Genomic DNA, 23,919 nt, shown 5'->3' with positions numbered 1-23,919 from the left:
CGTTTGCCAAGTCCACTCCACAACTCAAAAACCCGTTTCCCCCATCGGACAGATCTGGTCAGCCTACCGACACTTCAGCATAGCCTTGATTTCTGTCGGATAACTTCATTACGAATTATATTTTTCAGAAAAACTCGCTGAGCGACTGTAAGCTGGTAGACCAGCCGTATCACTTGTCCACGTCTCGCTCTGTATGTCGTAATAGATAGGACGCACTGCTTGAAAACCTTAGTAGACCTTCCCGTAGTTGTTTCTACCTGATTGCGAATCTGTACCAGGTCCAGATGACATGACCCTTAAAAACAGAATTCATTTATAATTCAAAGCAAATGTGTTTCACACGGTTTTATTCACAATATGTCAGTAGTAATCTTTCTATTAACAAAATAATATGTTTTTCTTTACAAGGCATTTAACGTTTCATCTTACAAACTTAATAGTATCAATACTCGCTGCGTACGGTATACCGATGGCATGTACCTCACTGAGCCGAGTAACTCTTTTGTTCTATTCTTCTCCAAAGATAAACCGATAAGTCCCAAACAATATTTCGCGAACTATTTTTATGTTACTAAACGATACACGATTTTATATTCCAAACAGAGGCATTTTTGAACTACTTTCTAAATGACCGAATAAGTCTTTAGATAATTGTAATATTAAGTATATATTACAATGGGAAGAGCGCTAAACCACCAACGTATTTTAAAATGAACTAAGTAAGTATTGCGTGAAAAATGTATTTTACTATAGACCCTATGGTCATATTATATGTATACATATATAAGCTATAAGTCTTGACTCACTTGGAAAAATAGAACGCATACTGATTCCTGATATGGTGGAAAAAAGACATCTAAACCGTTGTACGCAGCTAGGCTCCAAAGCAAAGAATCAAATATGAGAAGACCTGAATGTGGAAAATATAAAAAAGTGATCAACGGCCTGCTAAAACTATAATACGTGGGGGGTATATGTGCACTTTATGAGGTACACTAGGCGATTTCCGCCCAGGAAGTAGAAAATGTTTGAAATTCACATTGACTTACAAGTCAATGGAAATTCAATTAAACATCTGGCCGCCATACAAATTTCAAAGTCATTTATCACGGAAGCTATTAAAGTTAGGTAGATGTCGAAAGGAATGTCATAGGGGTAAGAGTCGTGACCGGGGGGTTTGAGTAATAGTGATAGAAAGCACGCTCGGTCGATATGAATTTATTGTAGAAATATAACAGGTAAAATGTGAAGTAAAGAAGAAAAGACGGACAGGCTGTAACAAAACAGGTAGGTATAAAAACATTTGCAACAAAACCTTTAGTATAAAACAGGTACAATAATATAAAAGCACTCCCTACAGATTAGAACATATTAGTTTATTTTTATATGATGACCGAACTTACCCCAAAAGGGCCTGTATTCGTACTATAGCTGCTTATAAGCAGTTAGGTTACATGATTAAGAGCACGTCTGCTCACCTCGAGAATTTGATGACGGAAGAAAGAAAACCAAGAGTGACGAGTAAATGTAATTAAGGAACGGTTCGAAATTTCAAAAGTAAGTGACCAGAAACCGGAGAAAAGGGTTATAAAAAGGTGGGATGACGATAATAGAGGTCGCATCGTCACTTAGTGATCAACTGCCTGTGTCAAAAAATACTCAAGATGGCGAATTCAAAATGGTGCCCGAAGAAAAACTTGCTTCAATCCGGCTGAAAATTGGCCTGCGGATGTCTTTAGGAGTCCTTAATCATAATTTGGGGTCAAACTTTTTTTCTCCATTTTTCAATATGGCTACCATACAAACTTTCTTTGGCGGCAGATAAAAATTTACTCTAATTCGGCTGAAAATCAACATGTTGGGTTCTCTAAATGTGTTTAATAATAATTTTCGATCAAAATTTATTTTTCGCCTTTTTTCAATATTGTTGCGATACAAACTTTTTTTGGCGGTAGATTATAATTTGCTCTAATTTAACTGAAAATAGCATCGCTTCAATCATATTTTGGGGTAAAAATTTAGTTTCCGTCATTTTTCAATGTAGCTGCCGTACAACCGTAGATTTTTCAATAGAATTAGCTGTTCAAAAAACTTGCTTTGCTGGGATGAAAATTGGCACAAAAAGATTTCTAGGACTGCTTGACAATAATTTGTAGTCAAAATATACATTGCAATTTTTAAATATTGGTGCAATTAAACAACTGTTTGCATTTTTTTAAACAAAGCCGTACGCTGAGGTCCACCGGAGAGCGAAGCCCGAAGCGTCCGCACACCACCTTACGTCGTAGGTTGTATAGGAAGGCACTGATTACGAGTACAAGATCTCACAATTGTTCAAAATGTAAGGGTATACTTCCTGATAAAGTGGAAATGAGATATTTATAGCGTTGTTGTATCTCGATTGTCTCTCTGTTAGGTTTCCTTTTCTTGGAAGCTATGCCAAAGAGAAGTATTTAGAATGCCAGACAATCACACCAAATTTCTGGTCTCAAATTTGGGAATTTCCTATACTATGAATACCAGAATAACAATAACTCTGAGGGCAATGCCCAGACTACCCAGACCAGAACCAACTTAGAAATGTTCGTTTTCTAAATTGACCCAAATCGGGAACCGACCCGGAGGCTTGATGAGGAGCATCATCAAGAGAAGGATCATCAAGCGTCCATAGTTCTAACCGCTGTGATACCGAAGAGTTTAAGCACACTGCGTAATTTAAACCCATACACACACACACGCCGCGGGCCGAGTCCGGCACCATCGTAGGTGTAGGGTATAGGGCTCGTAGAATATATAGCGCCAAATTTGAATGTGATATTTTCATTCTAATGTGCATGATTATAGGAATAATATATTTTTTTATAATATCAAGTGGCAGGACGGACAAGTCGTGTGCCTGACTAAATGCCTGTCCATAACAGGTGCTGTGCCACTAAGAGTTTTAAATCGCAAACATCTGAGGGGCACTGCTACTGCGCCTGTCACCCTGAGACATAAGTTGACAAGTCTCATGTGCTTGTAATTTCACCAGTATTGTCTGGGTCTAAATAATTTCATATATTATGTACATTTTGATGTACACGGGATGTTAGGAGAGGTTATGACGATAAAAATATTCGAAATTTATCATAACATGGCACACGACGTTTGGGCAAAGTCCTGTCGCACACGAAGCAACTTATGTCGCAAACGTAATAAGGTTTAGCTGGTGACAAAGACGAGGTATTAATTTCATGTACACTAGTGATTTTTTGTTATGTGCCCTTCCGTAAAGGGCCACAGATATACGAGTAAAGGAAAAGGTTAGAATTGTTATACAAAATGGCTTTTACTATTCCAAGCAAGACTTTATAGCTAAAAATATTTTGTGCTTGTGAATACGTTGGCTACGGAACATTTATGCTTCATTACGCGATTGTGGCGGGGAAAGATTTAAAGAAACCCACATTGGCACTACTCTGTGTAATTAAATCCCCTTATATAAAAAAAAAATCAATAATCAAATAATATAGCTAAGAAAATAATTCAGCCAAATGAATAATATCGTCGTCGTAAGGCGGGGCTCTACTTATGGAAGTAAGTAACCCCTTAATTCTTTCCTAAGGTATGAAATTGGTTTTGTCTTGGTTTGCATTTTAAAGTTTTAAGTGAGGTAGGTTATCAGGGCAAAAGTAACCCATATTAAATTTTTTTTCTACACTTACATCATCATTATCAACTTATTTATATGTTCCAGGTCAGGGACCTGGTTTTAATTCAAATCGGAATGGATCCTATCGGGCAGCTCATTCGCAATCTTATACGCCTTGACTCGGAAAAGACGCAGTTTCCGATCGGGAGAGGCAATCAAAATCAAGCTACTGGTCTCCTCTAAATTGAGTGTTTAGGGCATAGTCCGCCATGGCCTCATGCAGGTCGGGGACTTCGCATATGTTCCGAGTGTTGTGAACCTTCTTCGACATGCAGGTTTCTTCACCGAAAAGCTCCTGGTAAATTTCAAATTAAATTTCGCACAAAAAATCCGAGAAACCCAGATTTGAATTCAAGGCCTCTGCTTGTTTCCTTCTTCACGTATTTCACATTAGCGCAGAGAAGACGTGAAGAAAAATATTATTGGGATAATTAATTTCCAATCACTCCTTATCAGAAGAAGGCGTTCATTTTACTAATTTTTAAATACACGATCAAAATGGTAGCAAATGGATACGGAAATTGCAATATTGAGTTTTAAAGAGCTTTTGGTGATTTTAATTGGCTAATGATGTTCGCGTTTTTTTTAATTTTATACCCTATTTATTTATTTCTTCGCGACTTATTTATTGAATATCATTATGTTTTTTACTATCAAATGTTGATTTTAAGGCGCCAAATTTATATTTCATATGAACAGCGATGTAAGAGCTTTATTTAGTGAACTACTTATTTATAATATTTATTTAAATATGTCATAATGTCTTACTAACCATGATTGTCATATATTTCTTTGTGAAAATGCTCCATCTAGTTTATTATTACAAGTGATACAAAGAATGAACACAAAGAGAAATTGTGGCGAGGCAACAATTCGAGTCCAGGCAGATCGAAGGAATTTTTCTTTGCGTTTGATCTTTGTGTCAACAACAATCGTGAGCGATGTTTCGCCAAAGAATAAGTAAATGCAGTATCGTAGTTAAAATGTTTAGTAAAATTGCTTTGTCGATTCGTATGTTTGAATCTAAAACATTTAGTTTAAATTGTAACGTAATAACGTTACAATGCTGCAATGGCAGTACTGCCTAATTTAGTTTGCAACAATTTCAAGGGCCTAAAAACACCATATTCAACTTCTTCTGGAAGCTTAATAAAATGCACCATATTTAGCATCGACTGAAAATTACTTGAATACAAGAGTACTGGAGCAGCCTTTATTGTAAATATCAATTAATTTTTATGTATATTATTATGTCGAATTATATTTTTTTGAAATCCACTTCAAGAAATAAGAAAGAGTTGGGCAGATACAAATATGACAAATGTGAAATTAAGCTTGTACTATAATAAATGTACCGATATTCCAACTAAACCTAAACTCAAATATCCGTAACTCCGAAAATCGATATATTATAAAACCGTTACGCTTCAAGTAATTTTGAAGCTTCTCACAAAGCTAAAATTAGCTTTTGTTTTGTAATATTCCTAAAAACATACATTTGACATTATAAAAATTCGAGCTAACATTATTTCGGGCAAATGTATTTTCTGACTTCTGATAGGTAATCCCAAGCCGTAAAACGAGTACAACAATATTTTGTTAGTTAATGCTAACGTATAATAAAAAGTCATTTTAAAAATAAGATTCAAATCAACACGACTCTATAGTTTCTATGTTCCAAATATTTCAATCGCTTATGGTTTGAACAATTGAAAATGATCAAGAAGTTTACACAAGCGTCTTGAAATTAACGTAATGGGTCTCTTTCCATCTTTTGCGCATGCAATGTGTAGAAAAAGGGCAGTTAGCTATTTGATTACAAAAGCAAACAAAATTGTTTGCTTTTGTAATTTATATTTACGATTAATTTATATATAAATTAAATACTATACTACTGTACAAAATAACACTTTTAAATGATAACTATGATAACACAACATATTTGCTTAGTGAAAATATGATACAAAATCCTGCTTTTACACTTTATTGCAGTAATTTTTTATAGTTATTATTATTATTATTATTTTATTATTATTGGTACTGCACGATTGACAACCGCGCTGTCAGTCGAACAAACGAAGACTGTTGCGCAGTTGACGCTCTGTATGCGATTTTAACGCCCTATACGTCCATTTGTTAGTAGGTCAATGATGTATGTGCGTTGACACTTTTTAACAATGCGACCATTGACTCAATGCGACGGTAAATCACACTGAATTTGATTTGTTTTGTACAAGCATAGACACAGGCGAGAAATGACCAAACGTCAATTTGATACATCACGTGACTGGTGATTCAAGCCATCATACATTTGCATGTCCATTGACTTATCTATGATTATGGTACAACACTAAAGCTGCCTTAATGTGTGGTACAATTTTGTTTAGGGAGGTACGTTTATTCCGTAAATAGGGCAGCTCCTTTCCTTTGATTTTTTCCGTCCTCTAAGACTGGCGACGATTACACACTTGTCTATTATTAATGTTTTTTTAGTAACTGTTTTCTTTGTTTTTCTCTTAAAATCTCTTTTTGGCTTTTTAAGCAATTTAAATAGTTTGTTGGTGGAAATTTGTAAATGGCTTACTCATATAAGTATACTATACTTGTATTAGTAGTCCGTGAATTTTCATAAAATGTAAAAATGAATAAATAAATAAAATAAATACCAACAACTCATTAAACGTGTAACAATGCGACCTCTTGTGTCGTCAATTCAATTCAATGAATCACGAATCGTTCTCCAATTATTTTTCTCCTTTTTCTTCTTCTTTCTTACTTTGCTTCGTTCCGTCGTCACTTCATATAAAATACTCGAGGCGAGAAGACGTGCTCTTAATTCTGTAACCTTACTGTTTAAGCAGCCATATATTTCATATGTATACTGGCCCTTTTGGGGTGACTTCACTTATGTTTGTCTAATGTGTAGGGAGTGTTTTTTATATTATTGTACCTGTTTTTATACCATTGTTTTTGTTACAGCCCATTCCTTTCTTCTTTCTTTTCCTTCACGTTTTCCCCACTGTTACACCTTTTACAATAAATGATGTGGACCCGAGCGCTACTTTCTATCATTATAACGCAAGACCCGTGTGACAAACGTACCGCTTCTAAGAATGGGTCTCCACTATAGAGTGTTTTCAGTCGCCATGCTGATACAATGCGGACTGAGGACTCGCTGGCCAAATGCGGGTTGGGGAAAAAATTTAGTTGAGTAAAAAGGTTCTCAAAAGTCATTTGGTATATTTGATAAAACTATAAACAGTTTAGTTTAATTAATCGGCAAGTACGGGTACCCTTAGAGTTATATAAATTTGTTCCACACACACTAAAATAGGCGGCGTCTCTTGCTCACCTATTTTTTTTAAATTTTACCTCGTAACATATTGTGGGTAAAGCTCCCATGGCGACCCTTATTTACCAAAGGTAAAAGGCTGTTTGTCACAACAGATGACAGTTATTTAGTGAATGAATGAAGAAAAACCTTTGGAACAAAAGATATATATACCACTACCTAAACATAGTAATATATGTATATGTATACTAGTTGGTGCCCGCGACTTCGTCTGCGTAGAATAAGTACTTCGAGTAGTCTACTGTGACACACTAAAGTACCACCACGCTATGATGGCCCTTTTGATGTTTGTCCGCTCATCAAGCTTCGTATTAATTCATAACTACGTTGAAGGAGCTAATTGCTGCACATTGTTGTCAATAGTGATGTGCAGTAAAATTTATGGAAAACGTAATTTTACGGCACAACTCGGCATTTATTTTACAAAATGCGAAATATTTAAAAACGAAATGTAACACGCTCGTCACGTATAGTGTCACTGGGCACGTTTTTATTTTCGTTTTATTAAATTTTTTAATTAGCTGCTCCTTGCAACACTAGTTATAAATCTAAAAACTTATGATAGATGCGACTCGCATTTGGTTATATTTTTTTCGATAATGAGTTGGGATTTGAATGGAATAGTGAGGTCACTATTGTAATCTGTCAAAACGGCCATCATAGCGTGGCGGTACTTTAATTTTCATAGTTTTATTGGTTCTCCAGACAAATTTTCATCCCCTATTCCACCTTCTATAATATTTATTTTTGTAACAAAAAGTGGCCTATGTCCTTCTCCTAGGTTCCACCGATCTATATACCAAAATTCATCATTATTGATTTTTTTTAAATTATACCTACCAAGTGACAAGACGAAGAAGTCGTGTGCCTGGTATTAAATGACATGCCTGTCCATAGCTGTTGCAGTGCCACTCAGAGCTTTAAATCGCAAAGATCTGAAGGGCACTGCCACTACGCCTGTCGCCTTGAGACACAAGTCTCACGTGCCTGTAATTTCACCAGCACTCTTACCCTTGAAAACCGAAACACAGAAATGCTCACTTTACTGCTTGGCGGCCGAAGTAGGTAAGGTGGCAGTATGTCCCTGAACGAACCATTTCACAAGGAGCTCTTCGCAAAGGTTCATCGATTTGAAAACGTAACAGATAGAGTTACTTTCACATTTATAATATATATGTATATATAATGTACCACACGCAAAATAGGCGCCTTGTCGTCGAGTTGCGGACACCAGCTCGTTACACCAAGTACCAATGTTCATGTTATAACAACTCTACATCAATGTATATCAAGTCAATAGGCAATACCCATGTGCCTAGAAAAATATGAAACCTAATTTGTAATACGTAACTGAACAGTAAATTAATTTTTGAACACTTAAAATTGCTCTATTTGACTGTAAGATGACTTTATATTCCACTCTGAGTCTACAAGACTTTTCGATTGATAAACCTCACCAGGGATAACAAAGCTTTCCTGTACATCTAGTGGAAAGATCCTGCCAATATCCGATATGTGAAGGGTTCTTGAAAACAAGGTCTTTCATAGACCTGACCCACTTCAACTCCGTAACAGTAGTAGTTTAGTAGTATTAGAGCTCTTTGCCACCACAAATTACCAATAATTTCACCCAAACTCACGAGAGAAATAAATGTAGGCCATACAAATATTTCTCCCGGCCCGGGAATCGAACCTGGGACCTCTGCATCGCATTCCGTCATGGTTACCGCTCGGCCAATGAGGCAGTTAAAACCATAACCTCGTCTTCAGAATATTGAAATTGTTTAATGATATTTCAGCTATGCATCGTTAGGATAAGTTCCGATAAGTCGAACACGTTAACTTATTTTAACTGTTTTAAAAGAGAATTTTGTGTTCTATTTTTTGCTATTTAAAACGGTTATTTCACCATTTGTCACTTATAGCCGTGTTTTAGATAGTGGCCGGTAGTCAACGAAAACAAACAATAAGAACCTCTAGATGTGTCTATAGTAGCTGATGTTCCTTATAAAAAGCCTTTTTAATATAATTAAAAAGTATCTTTAATAAAAAGAATTGCACAATGAATATACAACACATATTTTGCACATTTTTACTGTAAGGACTTGTTGTTCTGGTAGCTATTATGTAATATCGTCACGTTAATCCGATTAATGGGGATTGCAATTACACAGCCGCCTACATAATACTCGTAGGTTTATTCAGTAACGGCTGAATAGAAAAGAAAATTATTAATATTCCTATATTCCAGGGATCACATTTCATCAATATTCTAATTTAGCGAACGTAATTCAAACGACGCTCCTACAAGGCTTTGAATAGGTTTTAAACTAGATGAAATTGCTCATTTTCTTTTTCCAACCGTATTCCATTAAAGACGAATATTATTTTCATTTATCTAAGTGTGTTATCGATTTACTGCGGGCCAGATACAATAGAGACATGTTTCCTAAATATTTCAGTACATTACGTAATGTAGAATGTTAAAAAATTACTTTGTGAAACTAAATAATATACTTACTGCAGTAGTAGCAGTTATAGCTCCGTATGTAAGAGTTCGTACAGGGAAGTACTGCCACCTCATCTATTTCAGCTGCCAAGCAGTAACGTGAGCATTATTGCCTTCCGGTTTTAAAGGGTTGGGGTACTGGTGCAATTATAACCTCTTGGGATTTGTCAAGTTATGCATCAAGGTGGCTGGCGCAGTCGCAGTGTCAGATCTTTGCGATTTAAAGCTCTGAGTGGTACTGCAACTGTTACGGACAGGCGTATCGCTTACCACCAATCATACGACTGGTTCGTCCCTTCACTTGGTATCATAAAAAAGAAAAAGAACTTTATTATAAAATCGTATTTGTAAGATTATTTCTGTGTAATTTGTGGTAAATATTTTATTCTTGAAAATAAGATAGAGTTTTCTTTGTAACACAGCGACGAGACGAACAAGTCGTGTGCCTGGTGGTAAGCGACACACCTATTCATGACAGTTATAGTGCCACTTACAGTTTTTCCACCCTGAGACATAAGTTGACAAGCCCCATGTGCCTGTAATTTCACCAGAACCCCTACCCTTCAAGAACCGGAACGCGTAATCTAAAATTACTGCTTGGCGACAGAAATAGGTAAGGTGGCGGTACTTCCCCGGACAAACCCATTCACAAGGAGCTCTACTGCTACTAAATTTTAGTTTTAAATTAAGAATTTAACGTATTGAGTGTATACTCCTATACGTATAGCTACATATCAACCAAGTCGTTCGTTTTCGGTACAAAACAATTTGCTCCGCGAAAGCCCCGGAGCGATGGCACTGGCTTGTTACGAAAACCGCTGACAATTGTTTATTTCCGAAACAGATTTTCATATAATTTGTGCGACAGAGTACTGCTTCCGACACGGTGTGCAGTAAATCTGAGTATAGAAAATCTGTCTAGATAGACATGTACGAGTATTAAATATTTGCTTACTAACGTGAAGCCGTGGTAGCCTAATAGTTTGACCTACCGCCTCTCAAGCAAAATCCGGGCTCGCACCTCTGAGTTTCTCGGAATATATGTGCAAAGTTCAGTTTGAAAGCACCGTGAAAAAACCTGCACGTCGAAGAAGATTCACAACCCTCGGAAAATATTTTAATTAACAGTAGAGCTCCCTGTGAAAGGGTACGTCCAGGGAAGTACTGCCACCATACCCATTCCTGCGGCCAAGCAGTAATGATAGCGTGGTAACTGGGCAGCCGCCACGCGACGGCTGCCCAGTTACCACGCCTTCATGACATTAATGGCGAATCTAATTTCTATTTACTAGGCACCAACATTTAAATTCTTTTAAATAATACATAAAGCGTATTATAAGTTTCCGGAACTGGCCACTTACATAAACAATATTTAAAAAGAAATTACAACATTCGAAAATGGAACTCTTTGGCTGTAGAATACAGTTTGTTTCATCTGGCTGTCACTTATTTTTACATTGTGGCGTCATTTTATAAATTGGTTGTCTACATCACCATGGGTTTAACTCGTGAATATTTTCGTAGTATGATTTTGTACGACTTTAAATGTAATTCAACAGCTCAGCGGAGCTTTGCTCGGCTTCAAACTGCTTTTGGCGATGAAGCATCATGTAAGACGATTATTTATAGCTGGTTTGCAAAATTCAAACCTGGTCATGTGAATTTCAGTGACGAATTTCGTGATGGTCGTCCGTCCACTGCTGTGAACAATAAAAACATCGATGCTGTGCGCCGTATGATCAAAACAGACAGGCATGTGACATAACATGAGATTCGGGCATCTTTAAGCTTAGGCACGAGTTAAATACAATCAATTCTACACAAACATTTGGGTGTGAAAAAGCTGTGCTCTCGGTAAATCCCACACAATTTGACTGAGGTTCAAAAAACGGATCGCATCACTTGGTGTAATGCCATGCTTACCAGATTCAACGAAGGGGCGTCAAATTTGGTGTGAGACCATAGTAATAAGTGACGAAACATTAACTTATAGTTACGATCCCAAAACAAAGCAGCAATCGAGCGTATGGGTCTTTCGAGATGAGCCGAAACCAACCAAAGCGGCGCGCGTGCAAAGTGCCTCTAAGCGGATGATTGCTTCTTTTTTTTAATACAACTGGACAAGTAGCTACTGTTCCTTGGGAGAATCGTTGTACCGTGAATAGTGATTGGTACATGACCACTTGTTTGCCGGAAGTTATTGATAAACGCAATATGATAATGCCAGTTCTTACACGGCCAGACACACAAATGAATTTTTGAACGTGAATCCCGCATGCAGTCCCGACCTACTGTGACTTTTATTTATTTCCAAAAATTAAGAACCAGTTGCGCGGTCAACGATTTTATCACCTGAACAGGCTATCGAAGAGTATGAAAAATATATTTCAGAGATTGTCACGGAGGAGAGGCATAAATCTTTTCAAAATTGGTTCATTCGTATGAAAAAGTGCATTAGCGCTAGTTGAGAATATTTTGAGAAACAGTAAATTCAGTTCTGACCATTTACAGCATTTTTTTCTTATTCATTCCGGAAACTTATAGTGCGCCCCATGTACAATGGCGCGGCCGTCGGCCGTCTGCCGCGCTGGTCGCCGTGTAGACCAAATTCAAGCCAGTCTCGCCCGCGTGCCCGGGACGCTCATTTAAGTTAAAACGTAAAAGCAAAATAAATAAAGCGTATTTTACCATGACAGTTAGATGCACGCGGACTCCGCTGATCGGCTGAGTGAGCGCGATGAAATTCGTGTCGAATAAATGCGCCATAAGAGTGCTAGTGAAATGTCAGGCGCAGTGGCAGTGCCCTTCAGATCTTCGCGATTTAGAGCTCTGAGTGGCTCTGCAACTTATGGACAGGCGTGTATTTTACTACCAGGCGCACGACTTGTTCATCCCTTCACTTAATGTTATAAAAAAAAGATTACGGTATCTCTTATGCATTTTTTAAGTTTTTTGTTTTCATTCAGTTTACCTATTAGGCCTTTGTAGTGGAATTTTAGCTCTCCTAAAAGACGAAAGAAAATAATAATAATATTTGATAATAAATATTACAAAAATTATCTCAAATCAAAAGCCAAAAGATTCAAGCAGAAATTTGAAGCCGTTGTCCACACGGCTCATTCAAACTTCTTTTTGTACAGCGTTTTAATAATAAACTATCTACAAATTTAAAATACACAATTGAAATAAATTATCTCCACAATTTAATATATGTTTTTAAATAATATTTCATCATAGATATTGAAATCAATACCGCAACTTTTATTCGGTGGAATGATCAAATCGTGTTTCACGTACCTAAAGCTAAGTTCCTTATAACGATTAAACTCCTTTGCAAAGTATCGCGATACGATCTTCTACTAAAACTTTCCGAACATACGTACAAACTTAGTTTATGGTTGTATTACTTAACATATGTTTATATGCATAATACATTTACAGCGCCTAAACTTTAAAACGATTGCAGGCAAACTTTATACTTTATGCATAGGATTTAAGTACGTACTTGAAAACATTTTGAGTATTCACTTCTCTTATCCAATTTCCCTTTTTAATAGAAATAGAAACCGTTTATTGCAACGCCACATTAAAATACAAGTACAAAAAATACTATAAATAAAAACGATAACCGTATAACTTTTTCTATGTCACATAATTGTAAACTCGGAATTAATTTGAAAAAGATAAAAGAATAAAACACCAGAACATAAAGTCCATGTAATTTAGATTCTTTTATTTCCGCGAATTCGCACCTGTACTTGTTTCGTGCAGAACAAAAAGTGAATAATAGGAAGTGGGTACGGCCAACAAATCAGTTTTATAAAAGGAATTTAGCCGCCCGAAGCCACTTAGGTTAGTTACGCTAAAAGAGAGGCTTGAATGCTCACTCAGATATATACTTCTATATCTCAACAATAGCCATAAAATAGCCATTATATAATCTCAGTATAGAGCACTAAAAAAACCGACCTCAAAAATAGGTGGTAAGTATAAGTTACCAAGTTTTATTGAAATCGGTTACCGGAAAGTGCGCAAACCCTGATTCATCCCCTAGTTCGCTACTATACGGGACTTGACACAGGAGATAATAGAAATCAGTTGTCACAACTCAAAGTATATTGAGAGAAAAACGCCTTGAATTGGAGAATAGTAAAATCAACCATTAAAATTATTGCTGCTTATAATAAAATTTAGGCGCTGTTTATAAAAAATGAATCTTCATGCGTGAACAACCACCCTTAGAGGTGGATGATTTTCTTCAAAATTAAATGGGATCACTATGGAGGTACCCTCTTTCCAACAAAAAAGAATCATGAAAATCGGTTCATAAATACCGGAGTTATCGCGTAACATACACACAAAAAAACACATAAAGTCGAATTGAGAACGTCCTCCCTTTTTTGAAGTCGGTTAAAAATATGAGGCAAATTCGAAAGAATGCTGCTACTGACTTATTCTGGGCCGTATGACTACGAATATATTATCTTCACTATAATTTGGCTTTGGATTTTTATTCCGCTAAATGTCACTTACAAACAGCAACGGTAAATAAATTAAAAGAAAATCTTAGAACAGTTTTTTTGGTAACGGCCGACGGAATACAATAGGTAATAGTATTTCTCAATACATATCTACGAAATTTTATAATAAAATTTAATACTGCGTAGATGGTTTATTCCTTTGTTTAACAAATTAATTAGAATTAAAAAAATATGCACTCATGCCATGAATATATATCATCGAGGGATAACCGCGAACTCTTTAAACCGATTTTACTGCTTCACGGGAATTAAATTATTTTTCTTTTAGACAATTATCTAAATTGTGGAAAAAGTGGCAATCCGTCAAGGGAGTTTGGAGGGTACCGAGTCTCGGCAACTTCTTTATGAGTCTATGAAACGTCAAACGGCCGTGGTTGATTCTGTATAACAGTGAAAGTGTTGAACGGAAAAAATATATAGTAAAATTGGGGATATACACCGATTACTATACGGTATGTAAACACGATGCCTACATGTACCAATGATTTTTTTTTACATCAACTGTACTGAATAGAACACGTATAAGTAGTATACGATATATATTTTTGAAATGGCTTCAATTTCGTTTATAAAATAATTAATTCTGAAATAAAACCAGTGTCCCTGCCACTCAACTGTATCAGTACTGTGGGTGTACTTACATCAAACCATGTTGCTAATTTTTGGCGTAGATTACGATGGCTTTAACAATTAGCGCAAAACTAGTCATTATTCACCCTTAAACACTCGTCGGCTACATAAAAATTTCACTACGGAATTAAACACACCAAAACAACAAACTGCTTTCATAATTTTAGCCGCTCCACGATTTGTGGCACGATAAAACTTGTATTAAAAATATGCAAATTTTAACACTATAAAAGTAACTAAAACAAAAACAAATAAAGGAAGCCAAAATTTTTAATTTAGAAGCCTTAATTTATCATTTAAAATAGTCTATGTGAATCATCTAAAATTATATTACTTTTAAAAACGGCCAGAATTTTAGAGCGAATTTCAGACCTCTAAAAACTATATCTCCAAGAGGATGAGTCCCAACGATGCTTTGGTTGTAGCCGTACAAGATATAAATCAATTTGTTTGCATTGTTCTCTAGGTGAACAAACCCGCGAACCCGAACCTGCGAGATCGGAATCCGCGGCCCTAAATCTTGGTCGACGGATTGGCAAAGGAATGGCGGGCATAATATCTAAGCTAAAGAGCGGCGCGAACAACACCCCGCCGCCTCTCGAGAACAACCCCATTATGCAATACTTCGAAGTCGGCAAGGAGAGCTCCACCGCCGGCCCGGGTCTAGTATGGCGGATCCATGACGCCTATCGGAAGAGCGATGGGAAGGTAAGTGTTAAGCCTATAAAATTGAGAAATAACCTGTCTCCGCACACTTTGTGTATGTTCCAAAACCGTTGACAGGTTTAATTTTAAGTGTCTAGCAATTGATTGTTGGTCTAAGGTCTGCTGCATTGTAACAATTATGAATTTGACCGATACAATCTTGTAATTCTAGCAAATATAAAAGTTAAAAGTTAAAGTGCCAGCTCGAGTCGGACAGAGCGCAGAGGTTACTCGAGGTGAATTGCGTACGTTACTGTAATCTATAAATTAAATATTATATACAAAAAACTAAATATTAGGTTAGGTGCCAGTGGCAGTATAAAACGGCTGCCACTCCGTTATTATAAGATAGCATTCAGCAGTACAGCGATGTTGTTGTACGGTGTGAGCAACGTAGAATAAGAACAAGTATGATAACTTCACGTCAAACGCCGCAGCGCGGCTTGTATGTGTGCGCGCCCGCCACGCGTTGCACGGACGCACACATTTGCATAACCTAAGGGTGCTGTGGCGTTGCACAACACTGGTCGTCTCAACGCGCATTTCATTATTATGTGAATGTGTGCGTCCGTACACGATTGCGCACACACACACTACGCGCTGTTATTGGGAACGGAGTTGCCCTACTTGTTCTTATATAATATGCCTCCCTGTAATTGATGAATTCAATAAGTACAAACTCATAGTAACAAGAACAAGAAGCGGGGCACACTGATATTGAAGCTACATTATACTTTAGTTATATGGACTGTTTCTTAACATTAATAAATTTAACATACACGTGCGAAACTTGCTATTTATCTCCTAAAGAAAAATGTTAATGTTTGTGGCAGTGTATTTAATTTTCATCATGTTAATCCACAAGACATCATCAAAGCTTTTAAATCTATGCATGTTAAAAAAACTGAAGATCTCTGGAGCATATCGACTAAAGTTATAGACTCAGTAATATATCGAATTTCTCCACATTTAGCTAATGCATTCAATGGGTGCGTTGACGAAGGTATTTTTCCCGATTTGATGAAATACAGCAAGGTTATTCCTTTATTCAAAAGCGGTAGGAAAGTTGATCCTAGCAACTATAGGCCTATTTTAATTCTACCAGCTTTAAGTAAAATATTCGAAAAGGTTATGTTGAGTCAATTACTGTCTTATTTCGGTAGGGAAAAAATTTTTCATAGTGAACAATATGGGTTTACTAGTGGTAGATCGACTAGCGATGCAGGGGTAGCGCTACTAAAACATGTATTTGATGCTTGGGAAAGGTCCCATAACGCTATTGGGGTTTTCTGTGACCTTTCAAAAGCATTTGATTGTGTGGACCATATTATTCTTGTTAGGAAGCTAAAATATTACGGAGTAAATGGCAAGGCGTTGGAACTTGTCCAGTCAAATCTTAACGGTAGAAAGAAGAAAATAGACATAAATGGAGTGACTTCCTTGGGTCCTCCGGTAAAAATGGGTGTTCCGCAGGGCTCAATACTTTGACCGTTCTTATTTCTCATTAATATTAATGATCTACCATTCTTTGTTAAGGACCTTTGCGACATAGTATTGTTTGCTGACGACGCATCCTTGATTTTTAAAACAGACAGACATCACATTAACTATGATAATATTAACGATACCCTTTCAAAGGTAGTTTATTGGTTTAATGTTAACAATGCTAAGAAGACAAAGTGTGTTAAATTTGAATTACCTAATGTAAAATCGACTAGTCCAATCATAGAAATAAATGGAGAAAAGTTAGACTTTGTTAATAAAGCTGTACTTTTGGAAGTGACCTTAGATAGCAAACTTCAATGGTTTCCACATATATCTTCCTTAGCTAGCAAAATAAGCTCTGCTACATACGCAGTCCGTAGAATACATGAGCTTACCGATGTTGCTACTGCTAAACTAGTTTACTTTAATTACTTCCATAGTATAATGTCCTACGGGATTCCCATTTCTCTTTACCCCACGGTAAATCGGCAAATAAACAAACCATATTTGTGTTGCAAAAACTAGCGATTCGTTCTGTGTACCGTTTAGGTTCTCGGGTTTCTCTGAGAGAAAAGTTTAAGGAGATTGGTATCATATCTGTGGCGTCGCAGTACATTTACTCAAATATTTTGTATGCCCGTAAAAATATACATAATTTCATTAAGAAAGAAGACATCCATAATATTAACCTTAGAACTAAGTCCAAACAATTTAACTAAGATAACGATTCTTTTATGGGGAGCTGTATACGTTTTTACAATAACATTCCGGAGAATATATTAAGATTATCATTTTCAAAGTTTAAAGCTTAGATTAAAAGTATTTTAATTGAAAAGTCATATTACAAAATTGAAGAGTATGTTTTAGATAAAAAAGTATGGAAAGACAACGAGAGTCTAGATTCTACACAATTATGATTCAAAGTGTATTCCATAGCATTTAAGTTTATTTGAAAAGAGCAATCCCTAGAGTTTCTTGCTCGTTCTTCTCGGGGAGGTCAGCATAGTGAACGAGTAGTAGCTTAAAAAGTAGCTTAAAAAAATGACGTTTTCAAGTGTAAGTTTTACCTATGGAATAAATGATTATTTGACTTTGACTTTGATTATCGATTACGAATATAAATTAAAAGACAAGTGTAAATGATATTAGAGACCTTGGTATCATTATGGACACAAAATATTCATATAATATTCTTTTTAAGAATCAGTAAACCATGAAATAAAATTAGCATTCTTAAAATTATTTTCGCTTTTGTCAAGTCTACTTTAGCTTCTTATTCCATATAACACTGCCATGTTATATGAAATCCATATTTTCAAATTCATATCAATACAATAGAAATGCTCCGAAAAACGCACCGTCGGAACGTAAGGAGTGGTTCTTACGAAACTTCCCTAAAAGAATATAATTTATTGTATCTTCAAAATAGGCATAAAATGTTTGACTTGGTTTCGCTATATATTCTAAGTAATCAAATCCTTTCTTCTGACTTTCTAGAAAGGATATGATTCGTGACACGTGTGCGTCTTCCTATGCGGCCGTCTTACCTATTAAAATTATTGATAAACTGCTGGAATTATAGGTATATTTTTAAGAAGAATATAATTATGTAAATAATTATTATTTCATGTATGACAGTCATAAATAAATTAAGAAAAATAAAATGTGGAATTTATGCAAATTAAATTATATTAGATGTCTTCTATTTACTTGAACAAAACGTGTATATCCATTAAAATATTATGATGATTAAATTGAAACGGCTTTTGGAACAGATTTGATGAACGTACGATAATAGAATAGAATAGAATCATATTTCATATTATCAATTTCATAATATCACAATTCGAAATATAATGTCAAGGGATAACATGATCGTCATTAAGGTAAATAATAATTTCATGTTAATATAAATTAAAATAATTAAAAGAGAAATAAAGAAAAATACGAACTACAAAATTTAAATATTTTCAAAATACAAACGTCCGAAATTAAAAAATAATTACAATTTCTTTAAAACAAATTTTTCTACACTGTAGAATTCATTATCCAATAAAAGGTCTTTCAGTCGGGAACAAAACGCTTCGTCAATTGTAACACTTTTTATAACCATACCGTATTCAATTTGGAGGGAAATATCACTAGATCAGGACTAAATGGTTTTGCAGGGAATAACCACTTTAGAAATTAAATTACATACCTGTTTTACGACAAGGAGGCCAAGGAATCCAACTGCGACCTTAGAAGAACGCGGTGAACTTGGGGAAAAGCAAAAGAAAAATCTGTGGATTTCGTACGCGTTACAATTTTCTCTTTCTAATTGTATCAGTAATGATTCATGTCTATTCCATGTATTGTTGATTTTTTTTTAATCATGAAGAAACGTTGACTTATTCACTGAAATAATTAAATATTTGACAACATGACATGCGTTTTTTAAATTTTTATTGATTTGATATTCAATCATTTTTTGTGAAATTACTCCACTAGTTTGTTATAATTATTAATACAAAGATCGAACACTCAGAAAAAATTCCTTCGTTCGGAAAAATTTCGGATTCGAACCGACGTCTTCTAGCTTACTGTGCCAGACGCTATACCAACCAAGTCGCGGAACGAATCAGCGGACCTCAGGAATTCTTCTATGTGCTTGCGTCGTGTCTTTGTATTTGGTTTTTCAACGACTTTTTAGTCGTGGCGCCATCTATGAGAAATCTATGAAAGATTTATCTATCACCCAGTTAGTACCTTGCAGCATCCAGTCCTGGTGAGAGATGTCGCAGTTCACTGTATTTTAAATTTTTATTGAATTGATTTGCAATTATTTTTTGTGAAATTACTCCATTAGTTTGTTATAATTAATAATACAAAGATCGAACACTCAGAAAAAATTCTTTCGATCGGGCCGTATTCGAAACGACGTCTTCTAGCTTATCAATGTCATAATAATGACTGTATGACCAAGCAACAAATTATACATCACTTTTAATTATAATTGAATTTTATTGAATATTTTGATTAAATGTAAAACGATGTTTTCGAAAGTCATTCTGTATTTTCATGCCGTTTTTCATATTCGTCAGTATATAAAGTTTCCTAGAAAAAAAACTACTGTTGTACACACACACTGCACTTCATGTTCAGGCAAGGGTGCGGAGAAAAATACTACATACCCGTACAACAATTACGATCAACTTTTAACCGACTTTAAAAAGGAGAGGTTCACAATTCGACTGTATGTTTTTTTTTGTATGTATGTTACGCGAACCGTATAACTCCGACTTATGAACCGATTTTTATCATTCTTTTTTGTTGGAAAAAGGGTACCTCAGTAGTAGACCCATTTTTAAATATTCTAAGGGTGACGGTGAATCTAGGGGACGAATGACTTTTGAGGTCGGTTTTTTTAGTACTCGGTACTGAGATTATCCTAATAACATGTCACTATAACATCCAGCGGAGACACAGGCAACATGCTCATACCCAAAATAATTGAAATTTTACTTCGATTACCTAATATCTTTCTTTTAATTTCGAAAATGACAATGTGTAATGTGCGGCCATGCGTACATGAATCTTTATGCGTATGTAGGTACAGTAAGTAGCGTCTAACAATGGATATAAAAACGGGAACGAGAAATAAAGGGTAAGTAATGTTTAGATATATTAAAATTTATAGCACCTTCGATTTTTTTTATTATATAGTATTTTATTTATATTAAAAGCATTTGAACTAGTTGTTCCAAATTGACTACCTATATTGACTTTTGCTACAATATGCAAATAATTTTTAAAATTGTGTTACTTTTAACAATAATTTTTTTATAAATACGGTTTATAAGAAACATCATTTTTTAACGAATTAAACTGGAAAATTTAAAATGGAGGACAGATTTAAAAACGATCACAATATATTTAGTTTCAACAAAATCAAAAATACAAACGACACTTCTTAATCCAATATTCTATTATTTAATTACTCTTTATTCTTTTAGAAATAAAAATTTTTCATTATTCACCCTATTATTCTTCGTGCGATTCTTGGTATTGTATCTTTGTGGGGATTGTGAGGCTTTATCGTCCCACCCCCTATTCTGTAATAATAACCTCCACGAATTTCATTATTTAATTTTAATAGAAGTACCAGTGTACTTAAAATGGTGTTTTATTGTTACTTTCGTCTTCTTTATGGTATTGACTATTCGTGGTCATTGTCGTCAGGATACGGGAGCAAGGCACATGAGTGAAACACGAGCGAGTCTTGTGTTTAAACTGATTTTATTATTCTCTTTTGCTACCCTCTTACATATTTATAAATATTATAAAAACACTTACAATTGTAACCGGTTTTTTAATTAGTTATAATTTACTATGTGTACTTTTATAAAATACGAGTATTTCTGTTATTTACTTTAAATGATATTATATTCTCCGGAATCTTTCCTTTTGTTTTCAACCAAATTTCGATAAATCCAGATCGAAATTTGAATTGTTTAGTAACTGGAGAAAAGGCTAAGATAAATCGACTGGTGAATAAGCCTTTATCCACTCATAAATGTCGGGAATTTAGATGTCGAAAACAATAGACCCATCCCAAATCAATGTTCACAATCTCTTTTTATACGAAGGATCATCAGAAAAAGAGCGTGCGGATTTATTGGTTGTGTTTCCGTAAACTGTTTCCCCTTAGCAATAAAGGACGATTTCGTTAGTATCTATTTTGTAGCTTATGGATTAGTAAATTGATTCAACAATGGACTTTCGTTGCCAGTTCTGTAATGTAACGTAATAGGATTTCAGACGAGAGAGATGTGCCACGAACATGACCGCAAATTGTTTTCGGGAATCGCTGCTCGTTGAATCTTGTGGAGCTATTGTTTACAAGAGCTGTCAGAATAAATGGTAATAAAATGGTATGACCATTCATGGGATGACCTAAAGTACAAGTATGGTTTGACAATATTTTAATATAACCATATTTTTATGCAGTTACGTCAAATAAAACCTAAATCTTCGCATAAGCGTTTCCTCGAGAATTTTACACAAAGGAATGTCTTGCTCGCTTCTGAGAAGCACAATAAAAATATTACGGAGAGAATATATTCCAATGTTTTATGCATAAAAAATGTAACGTCTGACTTCTAAATACTTCGCAAAATATTTAACAAATTGAAACACGTCCTACTTTTCAGACATAGAGTTTTTTACGAAAGGAAAACATTTTATTTTCAAAACATACATTTATATTCTCATCAAATTCAACACCAAGCTGAAATCGAAGGAAAGTACTCAAGTTTTTATGCGAAGATACAACCAGGTGTTGTTATTGTATGATGCGAACTATAAAGCTGGTAGAACGGAATGTAGTTTTTATGAAAACTGGGCAATTGTATCAACTACACATAATTCATAATGATACTGCCAATAAATCCCCTCGACAAACAACAAACGAATGCTTGATTTTCATAGTCATTCAATACGTCTCATGAGAAAGAATTTTTTATCACATTAAATTACTAGCGCATTACTTTGAGAATTGCAAAAGCATTAATAGTGTTTTTCTAAAATTGTTTTCAATGACGATGGAAATAAAAGCCCTTTTTAATCCTTGTTGACCGTCAAATGGGATATTAATTCTGAATTGCAGAGGAAGTTCTTGTTCTCGTTTGTATTTACAACAATAACGATAATGCACATACTCATAGCTCCGCACTAGGTAAACACTGTATCCCGCGTGACACGGACACACACATAGACAATCACATATTACACTCAACTCAAGAGAGAAATAAATGTAGGCCATAATATTTCAAATCCGGGATTTCTGCGTGGCAGTCCAGTATGATAGTCGTACGGCCACAGAGGCAGTTTTTTTAGTTTAATTTATAAGGCAATTGAAAATATCACATATTCGCGAGAGACGTCAAAGTTTGGGAAAGCTTTTATTATATATGTACATAACCTTGAAACCTAAAGCTTTGAGCTAATAGCTTTAAGAAATAAAATTTTCGCGAACCGTAACATTCTGTTTCACTCTCTTTAAGGGGTAGCTTTAGAACTACAAAATAAACGTATTTAGTTATTTATTGTCATTAAAAGCACATGGCATAAGCTCATAGATTTCAGAGAAATCATTATGCGTTACAAACTTTAAGACTCAACTTCATTGTGTTTTAGAAGTACCTAATTTTAAAACTTCGAAATAAGCTTGTTTTATCATTTATTTAGAAGATTGATTTGTCGTGACCAGTTTCCATTTAATAAACCCAAGAAATAGATACGATTGATTTTACAAATTTCAACGTAAAGTTTTAATTCCTGTTTGGGCTTTAAAAATACTTTATTTACTATTTGCTTTCAAGAGTATTCATACCGTTTCAGTGACAATACAGCCATGCAATAAAATGTAATCACCCAAACATTTAACGCCTTTTTTGAGGTTTGGAAAACCGTAAATGTTTTTGCGCTTCATTATATTCTTTGCAAAGATGCAACATACTAAGTGTCAAGTTAATAAACTTTGGTAATAGGATTTTCGCGTAGAAATTGAAAAACCCGTTTCACCTAACTGCCCTTAAAGTTTTGAAAAAAGTACTATATGTTCCATTATTTACTTTATAGAATGTTCCTGACAAGTTTCAGGTTAACACATTCGGAAACCACTTGAGTTGAGTTTATGATAACCTCCATTTGGAGTGGTTTCACAACATGAAAAAACGTGAATATACGAGTATGTAAAAAGATTGATGATTTGTCATAAGGAATATTCTAACGTAATCGTACATCAATTTGGCTATCTAACAAAAGTCACTTTAAAAAATCTTTACTGAATATATTATACACGTCTCATAGAGTCAAGATGAATTTTGTGAATGGGCCATTTAAGTGAAAGCGTTTTGGTCAAATCCGCACGACACGGTTTGTGTGTCTATATATCACAAACTGCACTGTCATACATACTCAATATACCACAGCTCAACCTAACCTAGCTTTTATATCATATAAA

The 23,919-nt window shown here is 35.1% G+C and overlaps 1 protein-coding gene across 2 annotated transcripts in view; it reads left to right on the top strand.

Annotated features, from left to right (window-relative positions):
- LOC113226140 (SCY1-like protein 2) overlaps positions 1 to 23,919 on the top strand; it is a 235,480-nt gene that overhangs the window by 33,997 nt on the left and 177,564 nt on the right. For both annotated transcript variants that reach the window (XM_026458680.1, XM_026458672.1), the window contains exon 2: positions 15,190 to 15,431. In XM_026458680.1, coding sequence (XP_026314465.1) covers positions 15,267 to 15,431 — 165 coding nt within the window. In that variant the 5' untranslated portion in view covers positions 15,190 to 15,266. The remainder of the gene's footprint in view (positions 1 to 15,189; positions 15,432 to 23,919) is intronic.

The sequence above is a fragment of the Hyposmocoma kahamanoa genome, unplaced genomic scaffold (assembly GCF_003589595.1).
Source record: "Hyposmocoma kahamanoa isolate Upper Pololo Valley unplaced genomic scaffold, ASM358959v1 100021, whole genome shotgun sequence".
In the NCBI taxonomy this organism is placed as follows: domain Eukaryota; kingdom Metazoa; phylum Arthropoda; class Insecta; order Lepidoptera; family Cosmopterigidae; genus Hyposmocoma; species Hyposmocoma kahamanoa.
Note: the sequence above shows the minus strand (reverse complement) of the source record. Positions and strands in the feature narration are given on the sequence as shown.